Source organism: Python bivittatus, unplaced genomic scaffold (genome assembly GCF_059951505.1).
Source record: "Python bivittatus isolate LINGU-HERP-01145 unplaced genomic scaffold, Pbiv_v1 ctg000020_np1212, whole genome shotgun sequence".
NCBI lineage: Eukaryota > Metazoa > Chordata > Lepidosauria > Squamata > Pythonidae > Python > Python bivittatus.
Genome location: NW_028277030.1, coordinates 58,575,106 through 58,599,731, shown reverse-complemented (window position 1 = coordinate 58,599,731; position 24,626 = coordinate 58,575,106). Strand labels below are relative to the sequence as shown.

Sequence of the window (24,626 nt, the reverse complement as noted above, 5' to 3'; positions counted from 1 at the left end):
ACTCATAAATTTCCTGAATTCTGTAACATTGGAAAGAAACTAAGAGGAAAGCAGGTATCTTGTCTTAGAATGTGCACAGTGGGGGTGGACCCCCAATGGGTATGTGATCTCAGTTACAGAAAGTTTACGGTAAAACTTCCTCATAGGTACAGATCCTTTATGCGTGATGCACAGAAGACCCAATGAAGAGATAAGCTTCCTTGGTAAACAATCCAGTCCTAAAGCATAATGAGAAAATAACAAACAATTAACTAATTGATATCAGCTTTATTTTCGAAAAAGATAAACTTGGAAAAGGTATAAACAATCTTACAGTGCAGATTTCTTGTATGGGAGTAGATAATAATCAAAACCCCTGTTATCTGAGCAGACCAAGAATACCCCTAAAATATATGTGTTTTGACATCTCTTGTGTTATCTCTTCTCCTTTTTTTAATTAAAAAAGTAAATTAACTCTTTTGCATTGCAAGTACAGAATTGTTAAAAATCTAAAGGAATTTTGTATTGGTACCTCGCAGTTTGCACCAGAGATGCAACTGCTTTCACAACTGGGCAAAATATCTCTGTTAAGAGACTAACTTTTACTGGCCAAAGATTCCCATAAGTAGATGAAGCATTAGTATTTTGTTTTTTGGAAGCATCTACAAGGGATCTGAAGATGCTGTCTTTTAGTCCAACTTCTCTGCAATGAACTCTGTACATGTGCTAAATTCCAACTAGGTAGAAAAAAGTTAACTATATTAGATTTACTTTTTATTTTTTTTAATGTGGTGTCTTTCTTTTCCTGTTCCCTTGCCTGTCCCTTACACAATAGTCTTATTTGTATACATTACGTAGGTTCACTTTGCTGTACTAAGCAATGATGTTATTTATATAATTTTGACTTAGATGAAATATGTAAAGCAGGCCACTATGAGTTGATTACAAATCTCTTTCTCTCTCACACGCAAACAGTCCTAGCTTAGTATTAAGTTTGAATTCAGCTCCTGACATTTGGCTGCATCATTTAAAAAGTTTATGTAATTCTCCCAGCTTTCCTAATTTCTCTAACCCCTTAAAATAACCCATTTAACTCACAGTAGCAATCCACTTAAGGGCCCACTTTTTGGGTTCCTAGGATACATTGAATCCCAAGCTAGTCAACCACATTTTAGTCTAACAAGTTGTGAGAAACCAGCCTATGTGGTCAGTTTACAGTTCAGTGTGTATGGAAATCCAAAAAATTGGGTTGAGTAATTTATGTCTGGATTAATCACAGGTAAGCATGTTATGCAGATATTGACACTCTTAGCATCCTGTGTTGCATTAAGATATAACATGGTTTATTCGGCTTTAAATTAGTATATTTTTGAGCTCAGCAGTGATTGAGCCAATAATGGCTTAGCTTAATGTATAATATCTGTTATGACTGAGTTCACGTAGTATACTAAGCCACAATATAGCTTGTTTGATTTTAGTATAATGTGTTCACATTCAGCCATTGGTTTATGGCTCAGAAAACCAGACAACTGTTTATTGAATAAATCTTGATTAAACAAGCCATATAGGTTATACGATGCAAACCGGTCAGGTCTAAAATGCATTTATCACGCTTGAAGTAAGCTTCCAACAGTGGGATTTACTCCCAACTAAATATTCCTAAACCATGCATGACATTGACTAAAGAATAAGTGGTATATGGGTAAAATGTACCTCGAAGTTTATATTCATATACTGGATAATCGGCAGCATTGTCATGTACTAACGCCAAAAACCCTTGTGATGCAACTGGTCTGTTGCATAAATCCCAATCTAAAAACGCTAGCGCCATCCAGTACAGACGAAATATGTTGATAGGTAGACTCCACCCCTACAAGTGGGCGGGTGACACCCCCGCTTCATAGAACGTCAAATCCCCAGGAGCCAATGAAATGCAGCGTTGGACCCAGCTCCCGAACGTTAACAATACTGTAGTTCTCCGGCCGCACGTGATCGTGTTCGTCTCTAGCAGCCGCGGAACTAGGAAGCGGTTGGTTTCTTTGTCATCTTCCTCGCCCGCGGTGGCAGCTATGGGCTCTGCCACTCTGGTGGTGGTGGTGGTGGTGCTGCTGCTGCCCGGCGTCTTGGTGGGCCTATGTGCCGGGGAGAGGCTTCTGCCTGGCCGACATTTGTTACTGCAAAGTGGTTTGGAAGAAATGGTTTTGGGAGGCCGACACCGCGCTTGGCCCTTGGAGCTGTTGGAACTGGAGGACCTGTCTTCGTCTGAATCGGGGTTCTTAGGGCTTCTGCTGGAGCCGCAGCTGGATCCGGAGTGCAAGGAGCTCTTGAGTGCCTTCGCCAATAGCAGCATGAGGTTTACTGGCTGCTTAATACGGAGCGCCCGGCCTGTGACGCTCTGCCAGAACTGCTATCACCAATTCCAGGAAGTCATGCAGCAGTTGAAGAATATCGAGGTGCGTGTACTTCTTTTCTTGAACATTGGGGTCAATGTTGGAAACTAATTCCAGCAAAGCTCCGGTGACTGTCCCAGGTCTGTCCCGCAAGTACTTCTGATAAAGCAATAGAAATTCTTGTGGTGCATTGTAACATTTGTATTAACTTTTGTGGATTGCAATTGCATTGAATGAAGCGGGCTCTACTAGTTTACGGTAATATATTGATTAGTCTCTATAAGGGGCCGCAAGGTTAGTTGCAGCTGCCTCAGTGAAACATGGTGGTCTTCTGGAAATTATAACTTGGTCTGTTTATATTGGAGCCCACAGTTAAATTCTCTTGAAATTTCAATGCTTGGGCTAACATACTGTGCCTTGTCTAAAAACAGTTCCCACAACTTCCATTTTTTATGGAAATTGTAGTGGTGAAGTACTTTTACCTGGGAGGCCTCCTCCCTTATTAATGTGGGATAAAACCTGGAGCCTGCTTTCTTTCTGCTTTGATGGGAGAGGGAACTGTCATGAAACAAAGTGAGAGCTACAGAAGGATATACACCCTACCTTGGAGTAGGGAGGTTCTTTCTGGGATGCAATCTAGATTTTTTTTTCTTGTTCTGACTCAGGATTGCTCATAAATGTCCCCATTGGGTGAATGACATACTTTGCAGCAAAGTGAATTAGTTGGGTTTATCTTTGATAAATAGATGAGCAGTATTCAGTTCATGCAGATTAAGGCATGGGTAGCCAGGAGTTTTTTTTCCTCCTCAGCAAGTGACAGCCTCTGACTGATCTGGAAAGATGAGCAGGGTTGGGCCTGCTTAGTAACCGGATGGGAGACCACTTCAGGAGACCAGGCTAAATTAGGAAGATGAAAAATACAATAGCCAATCCCTTCCTTATCATGCCAAACAACCTGTATGGATGTGCCTATATAAGTCGCCAGGAGCTTGATTCAAATGATAATTACTTTAGGCAAACTTTGAATTTGCCACTTTTCATATTGATGTAAAATATGCGTAGGCTTGCAATGACTTGTCCAGATATTTATTCCCTGCATTACAAATCCCAGACAGGCACAAAAAACCCAATGAATTACTGAATCCTTCATGGATCATCATGCATGGCTGCTGGGCTGCATTCAGCTTGGTGGCTACAATTTCTGCAAAATCAAAGAGAGGCAAGAAAAATCAATTGGCCTAAAGGCTTGACTGAATGTGAAAAAAAAAAAATCACATTGTCTCTTTAAGTTTAAATATACCAGTTATTGCTTTGCATCAGGAGGAACTTGAGAGAATTCATTGCTGCTGGAAAAACATAGAACTGATTCATTCCATCATATGATTTTTCATATATGGTAAAATCACAGTGATAGAAAATGTGGAAGAACTTATTAGAATGGAATATTCTCTTGCATTGCAGCCTGTGAATAAAGTCAGTTAAGTTGATGGAAATGCTTTTATTAATGCATCAAGGATGGCTCAATTTCTCCTCCACTTACAGACCTCAGATAGAGCCTTAACATCTGCCCTGGGATGAGGGAACTTTCTGGAACAGATTTGGGAACTGAGTGGGGGCTGTATGAGAGAAAAGGAGAAAATTCAGTTGTATGAGTGGGCTTCCACTTGGGCAATGATGAATTTTACCTCTTATTTTTTGCATCAGCCGAATGTATTTCCAGAACATTTATTTAATCGTTTATAGAAAAGTATTTCACTAAAATACTTGCAAAATACTTGCATGGATCTGATATCCAGGTTACAAGAACGTAGATTGCCTGATGACCATCCCCAGAAAAGACACTGTGAAGATTTAGGGATCCACCACTAAAAAAATGATATCTCAGATTGCCATCTGTATATATCTGAAGATAAAGACATCCAGCGGAGAGACTTAAAAGATGTTCTCAGCAACTGATTAGACTAGCACAGAAATTCTTTTGAGTTTTTTCATTTCCTGGTCAATTTAATTGGGAAAAATGCCGGGGGCATTTTATGCTATTTGTTTGGCTATTTTATGTGTGTCCTAATTTTATTAGGAAGATAACATTGTGTTTATCTGTATAAGTGAACTACATTACAATCCTATATTTACTCAGAAATAATTCTAACTCAGTGGGGCCTTCTCCTGATATATAGGGTTGAAGCTTTAAAATGCAATCCTGCAATTCCATAGATAATCTGTTCTTGATTGCTGGAACTGCTAACAAACTGTTTTTATATGAATATTTTCTCCTTTCAGAATACTACTAAAAGTAACCATTGCGTCAAAAGCCTCTTGATGTCAGACAGGCTACAGATGGTTGCACTTCTGTCCAAGTTTTTTAATGAGACGTGGATAAAAGCTAACTGTGCAAGTATGTGCTCCATTTGTCTACTTTCTTGCCTCTTTTTGTATTGTGAATATTCAACATGAATAGAAAAATAGGATATATTTTTCTCCTTTTTTTTTAGCTACTTGCAGGGGTAATATATAAAATCTTAATATGCATGCTTCTTCACCAGTTTTAGTTTCAACGTGAGAGATGATGGGTTCCAAGGCTAAATAATTGCTTCTTTGGTGTTCTCAGTTTCTACAAATCCTGATTGGGTTCATTGATTACACTATGCCATGGATTGTTTAATTAGGATTTACTGAAATGGGTCCACAGAACACATATAGCATGGCTTACAATCTACAACCGCTGAGTTTACACAACACACTAAGCTGAAGCCAACCAAACATTGCAGCAAAGCTGAAGTATTTTAGGGGCTTTAGCGAGGACCCAAGGATCTAATTTCTTGGGTGAGATTTGAGGAAGGGGCTGAGTGAAGAGATGCAGGTGAACTGAGAAGATGGCTGTCCACCATGCTTGTAGGTTAAGTCTGAAAAGCCTGTGTTTCTGTGGTAGAATGGTGATTCTTTTTTAATCAGGTGTATAGTATGTGCTAGATTAGTCATAGCTATAATGCTTTTATCATTGTTACATGGACTGATCAATATTTTTGTCATGTATTTATGCAGTGACAGTGTATTTCTGAATTGCTACCTTGCTTTCTGTTCATTGAAATAGGAAGGGAAATTACAAATAAGTGATATTTAGGAAATATCTAAAATAATGTGCTGTTCACCATTTTTTAAAAACCATAATCTTGCATCATATGTGTGTGTATATAGATAGAGAGTGTTTTAAACAAATGTTTTGATAAACCTGTGGGCATGTATATGCATTTTACTGATGTTTTATATGGTATGTTTGCCACCCAGAGTTTTGTTGGAATGATGGGTGGCCCTACAAATTTGATAAACAAATAGGATGACTATGAGTTGGGCAGCCATATAAACCATTTAAAATGAATGTATTATAATCAGCAACAATATCTGTAAGCAACTTGTTCATAAATTGCAAGTTGAATTAATTTCATGAAGCTTGACTATTTCTTGGCTCTTAATGCACCAGTTGTGTCAATATATATGGACCTGCTCTAGAAATTCAGTGTTACAGAGGAAATAGTGGTATCAGAGATAATACATTTTATCTGATACATACATGTAAATAGCTGTGTACAAAAGTTACCAGACATTACAGATCTTGCTATTTCAATTTATCAGTTACACAGACTGTTGTGTAGCTGCACAATTGACTTATGGAATTGATGCATATGATCCTTATTTATTTTAATTTCTAAGGCCGCTCAATGCCATAACGATTTGAAAAATGGTTCAAAACAATATAACAGGAAGGAATGATGAATGTCTGGAGAAACAATAAAATCCACAACCTGAATTCAAAACGTGCCCATAAGAGGCCCACCACGTACTCTAGCCCAAGACCTGGGGAAAGAGCCAGCTCTTGAGGGCCCTTTTAAACAGGATCAGGTAGCAGCCATTCAGATCACTATGGGAGATACTGTTCCAAAGGGCAAGCACTGCAACAGCATATTTGTGTATGAATGTCCCTTTGGACATCGTGTGTAAATGCCTTCCTAGAACCCCAGATTGTTCGGTTTGTCTCAGCCCTTTATTTTATTGTTGTGGGGTATAACAACAGAATCTTGAAAGCCTGCCAGAGTTTTCCTCTGCCCCTCTTATACCATAAAGAATCAAGGTGGGGTTATTTTGAGTCTCGTTCTCATGCTCCCATCTTTCATTGGATTATGTTATTGTTTACATTCTGTCTTACCTTTTAAGGATTCTGCTAACTGTTCTTGCATTCCTTCATCATCTTTATCTCTGCATTCCTCTACAATGTGTGCTCTTCAGTGTACTTTGACATGGAAACCGATTTGGAAATCATCTTGAATGCATGAAGGAATAGGATATATATATCTGTGTTTAGATAAATTTAAATCTATGGCTAATTTTATCAAGCAAACATCCTGCTTTTTTTGCTTGTACTTAACACAGACCTGTAATGCTAAATTATAGTGCAGTGGTGTATTGTGACAAGAATGAACAGTAGTGATGCATGGCTTGGCACAGCTGAAGGGAAAGTTCAGAAGCCATGTTTAATATTGAACTAACTGTAGTTAATCCTAACTGTAGCTAGCAGTTGCCCTTTTTCCAGAAATCATAGTTAAGATTAACCTCTATTTAGGAACTGGGCTAAAAGATATGAACTTCATATCTTTTGTAACAAAAGATAAAAATATACAGCCACCATAGTGGTACTGATGAAAAAGAGGAGAGAGAATAGCATCCAGGTACAAGGCTTGCTGTAGTGTCTTCATGTTTATTTATTTAGATTTATACCTTCCCTACCACCACATAGTCAGTGTTATTCAGGAACATTTTTTAAGGAAGCCATATGTTGAAACAGTTATTTTGTTATGTGAAAGAATAACTTTTTTTAATGAACATAATTTTTGGAGATGCCTTAAATGATAATTACCTTAAGTCAGTAGTGGACAACTTGGTGTTCCTCAGATGTCTGAGTGTGACTCCCAAAGTCTCTTGCTGTTAGTTATGCCAAATGAGGCTGACGAGATTTGGATATGAAACATCTGGCATTTTACCCCTTATTCCCCCCCCCCCCTTTGCTCTTCTTTACGCAGTATTTCTTTATGGTATCAGGTGAAGCAACTCTTGGGTTCCTCAAAATCTCCTGCTTATGAGCTCAGTTTCAAATTTTATCCAGTTAATTGGGTAATCTCAAATGGTACAAGGACTACTGGTTAATGCATTAAAAGAGAAAATATGGATCATAGGACAGAAGTCTGACACCGTTATGTACCTTGCTAAGCCTATCCTTCTATGTCCTCTTTGTCGCTCCTCCTTAAATCTCCTCCTCCTTCTCAATCTTACTGCTGCCTCTGATTCAGCTGAGGCTCTCTCCTCCCCTATTTTCCTTTGTGCCTGAGCTTCTGCGATCCTAACCTCAACAAGAAATTGTCCCGCATGCTTAATCCACTCTTACATTATGTAAAAGGATTCACATTATGTGTCTGGTGAAAGGTGGTCTGTTTGATTATGGCTTAGTGTGTTATGCATGCAGACATTGTGGATTTTATAATCCATGAATTAAACAAATCATGGCTTAATGTGATGTGTAAACCTAACCTGTATTTTTTCCCCTTGGGGAGTCTATTATTTCCTGTGCTTGTTAGCATCATTTATTTTGTGGTGATACACATTCCAGTCCCCCTGCCCGTTTGGAAATTGAAAGCTCTGATAATCTGGGTGCCTCTTCCTTTCCAGTTCAGACGTTTTCCCCTCTAAGCTGCCTTTTCATTCATTGCTGTTACTCACTGATAACACCAACACCACCTGTTGAGCACAGGAAGCCTTCATTTTTCCTTTCCTTTTTCTCCTTTTCTGTCTGTTGCCAAATTATGATACTTTTTTCTATTAAAAAAAAAACCTTTTCATTCAGGGAAAAAGTTTGGTTTTTTTAATAATAGAAAAAAGTATTCTATTCCAGTGAAAACTGTTGTCTGTGTCCTGGTCTTTTTTTTTTTTCTTCAGTTGTATCCCCATGTTCATTTAAAACCATCTAGTACCCTGCTACATTATTTTTTTCATCTTTCTGATTAGTCACTCCACAATTTGCTTCATTTTACTGTTTTTCTGTTCCCTAAAATAACTTCTCTCATATTCTCTTGCTTCCTGTTATGTCTGGAATAGCCCCCCCCAGACCACGCCCCTTATTCCCACTAAGTTTATTTTCAAAACTCAGAATTTCTGCCATTTCCCCTAGCCCTTTTATCCTGCTGCCAGACTGAGCATCTTGTTACTTAATTTGGCAGAATTTGGCAACAAACTGTTGCCTTACAAAGCTTATAAGAGTTTACAACAGCTTGATTTGGGAAGGGATGCCCATTTTTTGGCCTAAGGTCCTGGCTTGCCACCAGAAGACCAACCTGGCTTCTCGTTTTTCCTTTTTCCCCTCGACTTTCCTCCTAGCAATCTATTTTGGATTGCTTGCTCCTTAGGCAGGGATGGACAGCATTGTGGTGAAAGGAAGAGTGCACTTAATGGGGAAGGGCATGGAAGAACTACAGCAGGAAGGGTTTGTTACAAAATAGGATTGTTCCAGGTGCTTGGGCAGGGAGGATATTTTCCAGAATTCTTTTTCTAGGATCTTTTTCCCCCCTTCAGTTCTTGAAGTGTGTGGGGTCTGTTTTAGGCCCCCACTTTTTCGTGCGTTTTTTGCTTCACGGAATTTCAGCAGCCTAGCTAGGGAGAACTGTAAAAAGAAGGGAGAGGGAACTGCACGTGATCCTGTAGTGCCACTGATTGTGCGTGTCTTAGGATAGCACTGGTCATACCTGTTCATTGCAGGTTCATAGATTATACTGTGTTATTTATGCTCCTGTAAATTTGAAAGCAGAATAACTATCTGAAAAATAAATAAGCCTTGATCTAAAACAGCCTTTTGGAAGTAGATACTGAAGGTTTATTGATGCTTTTGACTCTTCTTTCATAGACTGTTTAAAGGACAACAACGAAGGCCTATCAGCTGGTACAGTGACGTTCCTGGCCTTATATAATGAATCAATGGCATGCTTCAAACAGAACCTCCAGGTACTTAATATTGTTTATTAAGGGTGCAGTTGAGCCCTCTAATTGTATAGTGAATTTCCCCCTTTTTTTTCAGAGCAAGACGCTGCAAATATAATTTACCAACTCTTATGCAGTTTAAGCAGGTAGAACAATTATCTTTAAAATGCAGGTGTTCACAACTGAGAGAACAAAATGCATTCTAATTAATGTTCACCTCCATTTCATATGCAATTATGGTGCTGTTTTGGTCTCACAATAGTTGATAATTATATAGGAAGAGTCGTATAATCTCTGCATATAGTAAATCACTTTTTTTCATTATTCTAGGCCTTGTCACCTCCTGATTTAACTATATGGGTCTTCTGGTATTTTGTTATAGTATGAGTTTAGTCGTAGATGCCTAGCTATTTAAAAAGTTGGTTTTTCACATACAGTATCTGCTATTAAAATCTTTCTAAATCTAGGATCACTATAAAGTTGGAAAGATATGACCATCTTCTAGGATATGATCCAACTGTGTTCAGAACTATTATGCTTTTATTATTCTAAACTTCAGGCCTGTACATCCCATACCTTAATTTATATCATCAGAGTGTTTATTGTTATGAAGGATGACAGTAAAATTATAGCCAGAAGCTTAAAATAGCAACCTTGGTTATTTTAGGGTCACTTTAGAAATCCAGTTCATTTGCAATTTGCAAAATATCTATCGCTGCTCAGCTTGTTTAGAATGTTTTGAATGAGGATCATATTCCTACAACTCTGCTGCTTGGCAGTACAACCAAACTATATATAATCACTGAACTCTTTTGAAGAAGAAAATGCCAAGCTCAGTATTTACAATTTTACATTTAGTTTAAATATTGAAAAGCAGCCTTGTATTTTTGGATTCAATCAATTATTTTGAATTTGTACATCTCTTTTCTTTTTCTCTTTTTATTGTGATGTAATGTGAACATTTTATTTATCAGCAAAAGTGAACTCTTTGTTGGAAAAAACTTTTACTATTATCTAGAAAAGTTGAGTGTCCTATGAACTATTAGAGAAGGTAAAATAGAAGAAGAAATGTTAGACCCAGTGGGGGTTGCATAAGATTTTTTTTTTATCTTGTTACTGAAGAATAAATGGAACATTGGGTGGAGTCAGAGTGAATGATGAGAGAAGTTGTCAGCTGAGAAGATCCTGTATTACAGCAAAAGAGAGAAAAAGAGTTAATGGGTCAGGTATAGGAGGAGAAAAAATGGAATTGCATGTAGAAGCCTCCCTGCCCCCCATGTTCCTTTCTCTGTGGAGAAAAAATCAGTCCTATACATATCTGCAGGAGGCTTCTCAGTGTAATCTGCTGAAGCTGCTTAAAAACCTCATTGTGATTGGGCACTTGTAGCTTCAGGAGTGTGTGCAAAGCTTTAAGTGCCTTCAGCTGAATGAGTATAGAGGCCCCTTCAGATCTTTACACTGAGATGCAACAATTTGATGTTCTCTCTATGGGGATAAGGAAATAAGGCTTGTGTTTGTGATCACTGCCTACTTTGAACATTTATTTCAAACACCAGGGTGAAGTTACTCAGCCTTCCATAATCAAGTATATTCTATGGATATGTTGGAAATTCCCGGATAATTTGGTTTTTTGCTCATTTATTTCAATTTACATGACTGCCCATCTCAAATTCATGACTAACAAAAATTAAAAACTCTATAAAAATGATATAAAAACCATACAAGTACAATTAGTAACTGAGGTACAAAACCCACCAACAGCAATTAACACAGCCACTGTATGGGCTCTACTACGTATCTGGATCCCCAAGCCCAGTGACAGAACTGTGTCTTTAAATGTGATAGAATGTGAAGGTGGCCTTGGAAGGTGGGGGGAGGAGATGCCACCTAGGGAACAATCAGATAAAAGAGAAAGGAGTCCACAACAGGGTAACGGTCAAAGAAAGAAACTTAGGAAAGGCCTGCCATAACTACTCAGGTGGTAAATAGGGAGGGTGGGAGATTTGTGCTTTCAGACTAGCAAGATTGATGTCAGCCCTCCTAGGTAAACCAGACGGGAAACAAGACTAGATGAAGTAATTCTACTTTAGCATAAGGGTACTTACACTACTTACCCTGTTCCAGACTCCTTTCTCTTTTACCTGATCGTTCCCTGGGCAGCATCTCTTTCCCGCGTCTTCCAAGGCCACCCTCACATTCCATCATATCAAGGCCTTACAAAAAGCCCATAGGGTTGGGACCAATCCAGTCTCCAGGGGGATGATATTCCAAAGGGCTGGAACTATGAAGGAAAAGCTTTCTTCTTGGACCCTGCCAGATGACATTGCCTGGCAGGTGGGACCAGGAGCATGCCTCTCCAGCTGGACCTCGTGGGATGGATAGACATAATCAGGAAGAGGCAGTCCCTCAAATAATTCAATCCAATGCCATGAAGGTCTTTATAGGTCATTACCAGCACCTTGAATTGAACCCAGACACATACTGCTTAGGCAGGGAAGTTGTTATGCAGCAGTAGCCACAGTACCAGCTCATCCTTAGAGCCCAACCTAAGAACAGATCTTGCATCTGATAGTCAGTAGAGCAGCTACCAGAGATTCTTGGATAACGATTGCCACTCCCCCACCCCTGCCCTGGTGTTTCGGCTGATGCCACACGCAGAACCCAGCCAGGCACAACTCCGAGAGGGGACCAAGTCCCTGCTTCATCTGTAAAGCCTTCCTGTTAGCTATTAATTTGGGGGGGGGGACCCTTGCTCTTACTAGAAAACTGCCAGGCAAGAATGGGTAACCTTGTAATGCTGTTGTTGACTTTTCAAGATTGTGTATATTTAAATATATCCTAACATCTCCTCTGTACAATATTTATAATCTCATCCTTGATAATAAGGTGGTACCTTTCTGCTCGTGTTTGTCTCTTTCTTCTGTTTTTCATTGTTGATCAGATATCAAATGTTAAAATGTGTTGTGGTGGTGGGTTCTGCTATACCAAAACAAAGTACTGATTGTTGATGTACAGTCATTAGCATAACTGCTTTGCATTGATGTTAGAACAGTCAGGAGCTATTGAATAATGAGTGTTGTCAGCAGGAGGTAAATGAAAAGAATAGCGGAAGTTGGACAGGAATGGATATACTGACAGCTTGAAAACATATTAATTATTTTCACCCAACGTTCTGCTTACTGGATTTTTGGCAGCATGTATCTTTTACATCACATTCTGCAATTTCCTCTTAACTCGTATGTTTTAAGTTGCCATATAAGACAACTTCGTATGATGGATGAGTTTCCCATGCCTGCTTATATTAATTATGCAGTGTGACAACTTGCCCCTCCTTAACTATTAACTTCATGTATCTGTTAGTTTTAGAAGAAGAGGCAATCATTAGTCCAGGAGTATGTGTGTGTGCCTTTGAGTCAGTGTTGACTCCTGATGACTGCCTGGACTAGTCCCTGCAGTTTTCTTGGCAAGGTTTCAGAAGTGGTTTGCCATTGCCTGCTTCTGTGGGCTGAGAGAGAGGAACTGGCCCAAGGTCACCCAGCTGGCTTTGTGCCTCGGTGGGACTAGAACTCATGGTTTCCTGGTTTCTAGCCTGGTAACTTAACCACTAGACCACACTGGCTCCCTTAGTCCAGGAGAGTTTCGTATAAAAGATGGCTATTACGTCAGTAGAATAACATGAATAGGAATGATATGAATATTTACTGAGATTGACTGGAACTTTCAGCTGAGATCCTGGGACTGAATAATCTCAGCTGCAGGTGAACTTTTGCTCAGATTTCCTCTGTAAAATATTTATTAATAACATATCATAAATAATCACTAAACTAGGGGGCTCAAGGAACCCACCCAGAATATAAATCTTTATTGTATTATTCAGAGTATTTCTGTAATAGGTGTAACAGAGGAAAATAGGTATTTCCATTTACCTTGCAACTGTTTGAAAACTGTGGCAGCCTTTTGCACTTGGATTATGTTTCAAACTCAACTTGAATTTCTAATCCATTAGTTTTAAAAATAATTTCTTGTTTATATTGTATGGCCAGGAAGGCAACCAGCTACCAAGTAACTACTCAGGTGTCTGCAAAAACTGCAACGCAACATATAAAAACTTGAGTTCCCACTTTAGTGAGATGCAGAGGCAGGGGCAGCATGAGGAATCTGGAGAACAGTTCCATTTGTGCATTGATGTAGAGGATGCAGTAAGTTTTATTTTCTGTTTTGCTTCCCTTATACTATTTACTGTCCTCTCTGAAGGATTGTAGTTAATCAGTTGTTTTAAATATTTATTTATTTATTTATTAGATGTACGTTTATATAGCATCTCAGTATAGTGTCTCAAGTTGGCTTTTGTCCAGTTTAGTTATTTCATTATTACTAATCCCATAAGAATGGGAAACTGCAGTTAAAATCCCAGTGCAATAAAACAGAATATAAAAATAAAATTGATAAAGCCATAGCATGGTATTCTTGTCTTTGGTTCCTTTTGGGAATATATACCCTTTTTAATAATACCACAATAAGGGTAATTCCTGACAAATGAAGCATTTTAATGTACTCTGCTAATCTGTATAGGAATTGGAAACAATTTTATGGCACATAATCAATCAAATCTATATACATATTGGTAACAATCTGAACAAACCCAATTCAAGCATTTTAGCACTTTCCGATGCTAAATTGCTAAGAACCCACCGGTATTTCATCTTACTATAAAAACATCTTTTTCTGGCCTCCAATTCTGTAGTTTCAGCACTTAAGCCTCCAGCCTTTGTTTACAGGTAGTCCTCGACTTATGACTATTTGTTCAGTGACCATTCGAAGTTAGGGTGGCGCTGAACAAAGGGACTTATGACTGGTCCCCAAAGTTAACAGCTGTTGCAGCAGCCCTGTGGTCATGTGATCAAAATTTGGGTGCTTGGCAACCCACCTGCCCTTATGACTGCTTAAACTTCCCCCACCTGCCTATCTACCCCCCCATCTATGCCCTTTTTGCCCCCTGCACTCCGCAGTCCCTTCCGCCCTAACTGACCTTCATTCTCTTCTTGCTCCCACTGCTGACTGCATGAGGCTTTCTTTCCCAGATCATGCATGGTGATTTCCTCCTGGGGAAGATGGCCTCACATGGCCAGCAGCTACCTTGTGAAGGGCGAGGCTGGGCATGCATCAGCAGCAGTGGGAGCAAGAAGCCCCTTTGTGCTGTGCTGTTGCGGCATGCCGCTGGCAAGCAGGGCAACCAAAAAGGCAGAGGGTGCAGGGTGACCAAAAGGCCAGATTTGGGGGGAATAGGCAGTTGTGGGCAGTTGAAGAGGAGGCAGTCTCTTACCTTGGAAGAACTGAGGCTCGGGGCTGGGAGGAATCAAGCCTGGAATGGCTTGGATTGGGTTAGAATTGTGGAATTTAGTTAATGACGGAAACAGGGAGTGCTGGGATTGCTGTCACTAAGTGATGTGGTCATGTGATGTCATGCTTTACGACCACATCACTTAGTGATGGAAATTCCGGTTCCAATTGTGGCTGTAAATCAAGGACTACATGTATCTCACTGGCTGATATCTCAAGGACCAATTGGCAGGAATGTCTTTTGCCCAAACTGTGATGGATCAGCAGTGATGAGTCACACTGCTAAGTGTAGGCTTAGGTTCCATGAACCACTTTCATTAACCTTCTATTGTACCTCTGTGGACTTTCTTCTGACATTTTCTTAATATGGATCCAGTGAATGGTTTTCATTTGGTTTTGTTTTAAAACCTTTCTTAAAGACACATAAATTTGGCATCTTCTATATAGTATCCAAATAAATAGATGCTCTTATTACTGTATGAAATGATTGAATTGTGGTTAATGGAAATTCAAATGCTGAATCATCAAGAATACCTTAATATAGCACTTGGCTGCTACATTTAAACCTTTTCAGGTTGGACATTTTAAAATATATCTGAAATCTCATGAGATTGCTAAATTTGCAAATACCATTAAGGATGACCTGATGATTGTAAACACCATATTGCACCTTATTCAAGGAAGCAGGATCTTGGCTAGTTAGCACTCAAGTTAACTGTACCTAGTAAAAGCTAGACATACAGTACTGATGCTAAACTTCAATGCTAAACTTTTTGGCATTTATCCAGATGTTGATGATTCCTCAGATCTCTTAATCTTCTTGGTATTTTTTACAATTATGTCCTTCTAGATGAACATCACACAAAGACTGTGGAGCACAACTTTCAATTGTTCTGTCCCCTGCACAGATACAGTGCCAGTCATAGCAGTTTCTTTATTCATTTTCTTTCTACCACTTGTTTTCTACCTGAGTACCTTCCTTCACTCAAAGCAGAAAAAACGCGTTCTGATTCTGGGTAAGCAAAATCTTTATCGTTTGATATGGTTCCTGTTTGGTTGGAAATAAAAAGTTTATAATGCATCTATTTCAAGTGGTATATGCACTTAGGTGGCATGACACCCAATGTTGGGTCCTTTGGTATTTGGGGCTCTGATAAGAATAATCTGGGTTGGAAGTTGATAATGCATCTTTTGATTCTGTCACATTGCTGCACTTGATAAACAGTTTTAACAGTCTTTATTAAGCCCTCCTGAGTCAAAGGACTGGGGCTATGATGGTAAGTCAGATGGAAGGAATCAGACAATGGGATGATTTTCTCCTATCTTTTTTTTTAAGGTGGTAAGGATAAGGGGCTTAGTGTCTGTAGTTAGCTCCATCTGAACAATGGCCTCAGCATATTGTTGAACACCTGTTAATTAGCAACATCATATTCAGTGTTCTAGTCAACCAGTTCACTTACAAAACTATTTGGGTACAGTGATTTAAATAAATGGTGTGGACCTGATCTAGTTGAAATTACTTGAGTTTACACATTACACTAAAGCAAAAGCAAATTGCATCATGGCTCAGTGATTTTACTCACATGGTAATTTTACATAATAGGTTATGGTTCAATAGCCAGGTGAGGTTTATTTAACAAAAAATACAGAAACACAGTGCGTAAACCAGATTGTTATGGATGACTCTGGGTGAACACTCATAAAACCAAGTAAAACCAAGTACAAACACAATACAAAAATAAATATATATAGCAAGTGAGAAAATCATAACCATAGATGTTAATATAATCAGGAAATGGGCCCTTAACACACTCGGGGGCCCAGGCCTGGGCACATAACTAGGTCTCCAAGGCCTTATGAAAGGCCAACAAGGTTAGGGTCATCCTAATCTCTGGAGGGAGAATGTTCCAGAGGGCAGGCGCTATGGCAGGAAAGACATGCCTCCTAGTTCCTGCCAGCCGACATTCCTTGGCTGACGGGACCTAGAGCATGCCCCTCCTGCCAGACCGGATTGGACGGGTTTGTTCCACTGTCAGCAGTTCTTTCTGCAGCTCACTTCTCTACAGGTTCCAAAACTTAAAATCAATCTGTGTTTCTAAGTAACTAATTTTCTTGCATTGTTGTCTATAATATCAAAAGCTATGAAATCAGAATAGCTTGAACTAAAGGCAGAGAGACAAGCCATGGTATCTGGTACTTAGTTGAAACTTAGAGTGATGCAAAGGACTTAGATCAGGGCCTATGCTGAAGGATAGAAGATAACCCTCAAGAAGCCACATGCTCTGGCCCTCAAGTAGCCTCTCTTCATAGCATGGCCAAGTTATATAGGAAAAACTGTCTCGTATAATTCTACTGCATATGTTGACTGCTCTGGTATGCAGGAATAATTCAAGAGTTCACTTGATAAAAATAAACAAATAAATGTGTTACTCAGATAAAATAGAGGTCCACCTTGTCATTTGAAAAAAGGGATTCAGTCTTCATTTGAGCATGGATAACAGTCTTCTCAAAGTTTCAGATTTGTAATTTTTGTATATTCCTGGGTTCATTTCTTGAGTGCGAGTTCTCAAGTTTTGATAGTGGCTGAGAGTGCATTTGTTCCTGGAGATTACACCAGATCACAATGGCACAGGCCTTAATTATATTCTGTTTGGAGTATCATAATGCATTCTACATAGCACTGCTTACTGGAAGATGCTTGGAAACTTTGGGTGGTTCATAACACTGACCAGATCACTAACTAGGGACTGTAATTGAAAGCATGTGATAGCCTTGTTAATACCAGCTGCTTGTCTGTTTATGGCACACTTCGGAGTGATGGCTATGATCTATAAAGCCTCGCATGATTTGAGGTCTGACTATATGAAAGACTACATTCCTCCCTTTGAACCTGTCCAAACTTTAAGATCTGTTGGAAAAACTCTTCTCTCTCTCCTGCCATTATTTGGGAGAGAGGAAAATGAGGAAAGGCCTTCTGAGTGGATTCTCACATGCTTTGAACCTCTTTGCACTGATTGGCCAGACTCTTTCTTTCTCTCTACAAATAAACAAAGATACTCTGTTTAAATCAACATTTGATCTTCTGGTTGATTTGTCTACTCAAGTGACTATAAATTGGGACTTTTTTCCATTATCACTAGTTTTGATATGCACAGTGGAAAGGATGATGTCATGTATCATGATGCCATTGAACAAATGATGCAAATTTCATAATTTGTCATTCATTCAATGACATCATAACACACATACTATCACTATGACTTGTTCTAGATGCTTCGCCATATTAATTCAATGCTGTTTTTGCAGACTTGGATTTCTTGCATGAATATGCTGTCAACTACTGTTTTTGTGCAATTTTAAGCTCTTTTTCTCTTTCTAGGTAAGCGAATCCACTCAAATGCCAGTTTTGCGAACATCCAAGATAAATCCAGCTGAGCCTTTGGAATGCAATGGGATTATTTGATTACTCTAAAGACAATTATAATTTAACTTTGCACTATATTGTAACATGTTAAATAAAAGATGGTATGTCTCAGGTGCATGCACTATTGTGCAGCCATACAGAACTCAGTAAGATGATATGACCTCCAGAAAAGAAGTTAAAACTACATTCCCTCTTTCATCTTTCTTGATCTTTTGTCTCACTTCCTGATTGGTAAAATTTTAAGTAGGCAGTCCTAATTTTTATATCTTGTATAATGAATTGATAATATTAACTTCCATATATGATGAGCTAACATAAACATTCCATTCTGATTCTTACATGAATGCTGACTTTTTAAAAAGTTGTCATTATTGAAAAATGAAAAATGAATGCAATGGATAATATTCTTTATCAGCGGACGGATCTTGGATCTTAATCTTTGGTCTATATTGCTATTTAAAATGCTGTTTGGCTCATAGAAATAACCTCTGCATTTTATAGTACTGTATTGCTGGTAACAGCATAACTACTGATAGTTGGAATTATAATAATTACATAGTTTGACTTAGGGAGAAATGTCATGTCTTGAAATTTCTAGTGTTGTATGGTCGAATAAGCTCTTATCTGTGTGGCTGGTTAAAAGTAAGATTATACTAACTGAAATACTGTTACCTAACTTGATTATTCTCTATCCCTAAAATTATTTTTTATAAAGTGGCTTGATATTTAAGGGTACATAGTATATTTATTAGAATTTACAGACAATATTTTCTTGCATTTGTATATATTGCCTTGGAACAATTACCCAAAACAAAACTAACAAATGAAAAAGCTGAATTGCTTAGACTGTAAAGTGGGATTAAGATAATGGAAAGGATTAACATATACATTATAGGGAAAAGTGTGATTTATTTACTTTTTTTGGTAGAATAATTTCTTAGTATTTAAATAACAAAAGATACACATAGATTTGTCTATCATTTTATTAACAGACAAAAATGCTTAGAAGCAAATCACAGGCTTTTGTCTGTGTTTGCAGTGGAACTTAGTGGTTTAAACAAAAGTACATTTAGAGAAATACTGCACGTTTCTCCCTCTGCAGGTGGAGAAGGAGCTGCTAGAATTGTGCTCTCTTAAATAGTGGTGGAATAGTCCTTAGCTCAGTGTTGTCCAAACTTGGCCACTTTAAGATGAGTGGACTTCAACTCCCAGAATTCCCCAGCCAGCCATCTGGGAATTGAACTCCACTCATCTTAAAGTGGCCAAGTTTGGACAACGCTGCCTTAGCTGAAGTTGCCTTGCCAGCTGTGCTTTGCAGCCAGTTGTAATAAAAAGGAAAGCATTCTGGGGTAAGGTCAAGGGTGTCACTGGGGAAGATTTGGCTGGGGTCATGCATCATATTGAGCTGTGATCTCTTTAAATAATAGTTTGCTCAAGGAACCAAAATTGACTTGGTTTACACAACACAGTAAGCAGGGTGAAGAATCCAGTCCCTCATTATACCATTTGAGGATCGGCTAACATTTTTGGAACCTTTTTTTTTCATTTTAGGAGGGATCAAGGCCATCCTTAAAAAACTCTAACTGCCCTCTGTTAGGCCAATGTTTCCATTTTGGGTGAATGAGCCTTCTCATTCTTGGATCTTGGTGCTGGAATGAAGAGGTTCTGAAGCTAGTGTAGTTATTATCCTTCCCATTAGATCTAATGAAAGACAAGGTTAAAAGTAAGTTAAACAAAAAAAGAAAATTTCCCTGTTTCTTCCCCCATGTCTGTTTATTTAAACCAGAGCTAAAACAACATAAGAATAATTTGCCTATGGATTATGCAGTATATCTAGACCAGTGTTTCTCAACCTTGGGAACTTTAAGATGTGTGGACTTCAACTCCCAGAATTCCCCAGCCAGCATGTTGGTCCACACATCTTAAAGTTCCCAAGGTTGAGAAACACTGATCTAGACACTTGTGTTTAGGACTTTGCCTAAAGATGGAATTATAAACTAGGACAAACAACTGGCTATATTTGTATTTAACTTTGCTATTGAAGATAAGCTGGGAATAAAGTGCTTTGCTTTGCTGTTCTTTGTGCTGCCATGTTAATCAGCTATCCTAATAGTAAACAGTGGGAGTTTCTCTTGGCTGCGAGAGAAAAGAGACACTAAAGTCTCTCCTGAATAAGAGAACATGGGCAAAGCTGACTCAGCCTCCTCAAATACTGGATTGCATCACTCACAGTTCCTATCTAAAGGCCAAGAGCTGTCTCAGCTGGGGATCATAGGCAATGACATCCTGCATTTCTGGAAGGAAGGTTATTTAAATCAGTTATTTCTGCCCAAGTGGGCAAAAGCTGTTGCAAGATGCTCCTAAATAGTTTGCAGAATCTCTTCTTTAGCTTGGTGGAATCAGCAATAGATTACTGTTGGAAAAATAAGTCATTTAATACCAACCAGCTACTAATGAATGAAAAATGCATGTGGGGGGAATATATCTAACTATGAAATATCATTGTATGTATATATATTAATCCTAAAACTATGTTTTTCCATTCTGAGTCACAATTGGCCCATTATATTTGTTCAGTGCGGACTTGGAAAAAGTTGGGGTATTAAGCCGTTCTTAATCAAATGAACTGCTCTGATTGATGCTGAGTTGTTGGCTATATTTTAATGAGATCCACACACACTTATGACTGCATAATAGTATTAGTGACAGGCTAATTATATTCGATCAGCAGGGCTAAGCTGATTTGAAATAAAAGAATGCTGACTTCAACAGAGTTCTGGATTTTGGCCAGAATTAAAATAATAGAGCAGGTAATTGTTGTAGAACATGACCCATATGTTGGATGAAATAATAGAAATAACAGCATATGCAACTTAATTCCTAAGAGATTTGTATATCACTGATATAGCAACCTACTTATTAGCATATTACTTTTTTATATTTTAAGATAGCTGTTTTTCTATTCAGATTTCAAGTCATGTAGATTTAGCCAAGTCCTGCCCTTTAATAGCATTACATTGATTTGAGGCATCACATGATGGGGAACGGCTCAAAGCAATCTTTTATTTATGCTGTGAGAGACTTTGTGCATGGAAAGGTACAGAATGACAGCTTTGCTTATAAGCAGTGGCTTTTTAAACACATTTCATTAAATATGTCTGAAAGTCACTACTCTCCAGGATGGTGGTTAAGCACTTTCCATGAAAGGTGGAGTTAGTGGAGTTGGTTTTATGATTTTCCTAGTTTTTAAGCTAAATGGAAATAATTTGTGTGATTTTTATTGCTTTTCTGTGTAAATGTAAAAGAAAATGGAAGATCTAAGTTATTTCTAAACTTGAATGTAACTATTTTATTGATGTATTTTCTACATTGTTTAAAATTACACGTGATATATAGGTCTTTTTAATGGACTTTCCCTTATCTTTGGTTTCAATTTTAAACTTAATGTCCATGTAAAACTTCTCCAATAAGCAGCCAAAAAAAGATAAGCATAATAAAAACATGTTCTTTAGTACTTGGAATTGCTGAATAACTGTATTTGTTTTACTGAGAGGAGAGCATGGCTATTGAAGAATAATGTGCTGTGACAAAATATTCAATCTGAATATTGGTGGTCAGAACTACAACCTATATAAAGCAACATTTCATTTCCTGTATGAAGAGTGACAAAGTGTCTATTACTCATTATATATAGAAAAATAAGATACAGGTAGTCCTTGACTAATGACCATTTGTTTAACAACTGTTCAAAGTTACAACAGCCCTGAAAAAAGCGACTTATGACCAGTCCTTGCACTTAAGACTGTTGCAGTGTCCCTCCAGTCATGTGATCAAAATTTGGGCGCTTGGCAACTGGCATGTATTTACGATGGTTGCAGCATCCTGGTGTCATGTCATCACCATTTGTGACCTTCCCAGGGGGCTTCCGACAAGCAAAGTCAACAGGGAAAGCCGGATTCGCTTAACGATTGCAGCAATTCACTTAACGACCGTGGAAAAGTCATAAAATCGAGCACAACTCACTTAATGACTGCACTGCTTAGTGACAGATGTTCCTGTCCTAATTGTGATTGTAAGACAAGGACTACCTGTAGTCTTCTCATTCTGTTATGTACAGCACCATCAGCCTACATGAGTATTCTTGCTGGGCATGATGTGCCCAGCATGTCTGCAGAGCAAAAGGTCAAGAAAGACTATGACAAGGTATGTTGGATCACACAAAACTTGGTTCTATTCATTTTTTTTTAAGTTGATCTTAATTCCATCAGCCATAAAACATGCTAATCTCTCCACACGGTTTCTGTGAAGATAGTTCACATATTATACAATTAAGTTCAGTCTAATTGTGAAGTATAAATGCATTTGATACACAGTATACTAGTACGGTTGTCATAAATTTTCTGGTATTGTGCATGTGTAAAAATGTCAAGATAGCAAAACATGTTTGCCATTGTGTCTTTGACCCAAGGAGACTGTTCCTCTTCTCTGTAATGCATTTAAACTTTCAAGATGCACATGATAAAATGGTGTCATTGGCTGAGATAACATGCTGGTGTAATTGATAAATGGTTACTTACTTACCAAAGTGACCTTACAGGAATATATCTGCCGGGAAATGTTTTTTCCAGTAGTGGAGAAAACCAACATCCACTGGAACTTTCCTTCCAGAGAAAGGGGACGGTGATTTTTGTTACTTTCTCTTCATCCTTGTCCCCATAACACTCCTCAGACACCATTCTGGAGAGTTCGTTTTTTTTAAAAAAAGTTTTCTGGAGCATGGAGAGCTGCAGGGAGAGAATAAAGGGATATAAATTCTGCCTCTCCTCCCATTAGGCCAATTGAATAACTCATGGGATTTTATTCTGCGCAGCTCTGGATCAGCCCCGTTTATTTATGTTGGACTGACTTTATCAAATCCTTTGAGGAGTGATGTAATACTGGCTGAGAAAACCCAGGAGTTGTCTTTCAGAACTCCTCTAAATCCAAACATGTACCCCAGTGCTCATCTAACAACAAAATTTTGAGGGTCAATCTAGTGGAGTGGTTAGCATAACATACAGGATTAAGGTGGGGAGATGCATGATCAGTCATGAAACTCACTGGGTGGCCATATATAGTTTCCCACCACATATGTTTTCTTAAAAAGGCCACATATCAAATGGTCTCATACTTCATGCTGGGCAAAGTTAAATAAACCATTTTGTACTAACCATAATGTGTGACCTCAGACACTTCTCATGTGGTTGTTAGGAGGCCAACAGTCTGTAAATTGCAGGGAAATGAAAGAAAATAGGGTGTCCAGAATTACATAAACCAAAATCATAGCCTATCTAAAATAGCACCAATTATTCAGAAAATAGACTTGCCCGTCACAATTAAATTGCTTTTGGATTGCTTCACCCTTGGTTGTGGAATGCACTCCCAAAATGTATCAGGGATTAGTCTTTTTAGAGGCCTTCAAAGAACCAATTTGGCCGTTAATAACTTTTAATTATTCAAAATAGTTTTAATGAGTTTTTAAAATTACTCTGTTTATGTTAATGCATTTAAGTTTTAATGTAAACTGCCCTAAACTGTTTAGGAAGAGCAGTACCAAAATTAAATATATAATTAATGTATCGGGTTTCTTAAATTAAGTTTCTCTATAGTTTAAATCTGTGGTCTCCAGTCGTGGCTGAATCATAGCTTCCAGCAGGTATAGCCAGCATTACCAGTAATGAAGCATGCTTGTAGCTGTGGTACAGCCCAGTGGGCAGAGCCAAAATTGATTCCTTTCCATGTTTAAGTAATTTGATTTATTAAAAATAACACACTAATGGTTTTGAGGGGGAATAAAGGAAAAACTGATCCAGCCTACAGTTTGATCCCAATATTACCTTTTAATTTTTAGAAAAGGCTGATTTTTATCAAGCTATTTTATCTGAGAGGTGTAGGGAAATAATGGAGCAATTCTTGTACAACAAGGTTTATAACTGGCATCCTTTCCTAGTATTAAGAGCTCTGAAACCCTCTGAGTAATGGAGGAACTGGGTAGTGTAAAGGATGGTCTTTCTTTTTTAAAAAACACATTATGCTTTAAATATTGTTTTTAATGAATTGACCCATTGTATGTGAGAGCAGTTTGTCCTTCACGTTTGGTGCCTAATGTAGAACCATATAGCTTCAGAAGAGAGTCGTAATGGTAATGTCTGCCTCTTATGGGCTCCTTAATCGAGTTCTCTGGTCTATTTCCTCTTTTCAATCCCATCCTTTATAAAAAAAAAAAAGCGGGGGGGGGATAAAGTACCATTTCTATTTTGCACCAATTATGTTCTTCACATTGAATATTATGTTTTTAGAGAAATGCTTAGGAGATCATTGCACATAAATGCAGCAATTTTATCAAATGCTTAAAGATGCCTCTTTGAAATGAAACAGTTGACTCTTAGCATCTAAGTTTTGTTTGTTGCCATGGATGCCTCTGTGGATGACCAGGT

General features: G+C 38.3%; 1 protein-coding gene and 1 long non-coding RNA gene across 4 annotated transcripts in view; one reads left to right on the top strand and one right to left on the bottom strand.

Annotated features, from left to right (window-relative positions):
- Positions 1-337: 337 nt before the first annotated feature.
- OSTM1 (osteoclastogenesis associated transmembrane protein 1) lies at positions 338-21,671 on the top strand. Of its 2 annotated transcripts, XR_015795851.1 has the most exons (7): positions 338-2,432; positions 4,650-4,764; positions 9,313-9,410; positions 13,430-13,585; positions 15,577-15,742; positions 18,106-19,993; positions 20,087-21,671. XR_015795851.1 is itself a non-coding variant. In XM_007423352.3 (6 exons), exons 1-6 carry the CDS (start codon positions 1,911-1,913, stop codon positions 18,159-18,161), a joined length of 1,113 nt encoding a protein of 370 aa, XP_007423414.2. In that variant the 5' UTR covers positions 338-1,910; the 3' UTR covers positions 18,162-21,671. The 2 variants fall into 2 exon arrangements, 1 of the variants encoding a protein (XP_007423414.2); XM_007423352.3 differs by having other exon boundaries at positions 18,106-21,671.
- The window catches only part of LOC112540101 (uncharacterized), a 39,681-nt gene continuing 17,496 nt past the window's right edge, over positions 2,442-24,626 (bottom strand). The window contains exons 2-3 of one of the 2 annotated variants that reach the window (XR_003084171.2): positions 22,732-22,934; positions 2,442-3,570 (exon numbers count right to left, since the gene is read on the bottom strand). This is a non-coding gene — a long non-coding RNA (uncharacterized LOC112540101). Of the gene's footprint in view, positions 3,571-9,487; positions 10,572-22,731; positions 22,935-24,626 lie in introns of those variants that run through there. The other variant, XR_015795852.1, reaches the window with a different exon arrangement.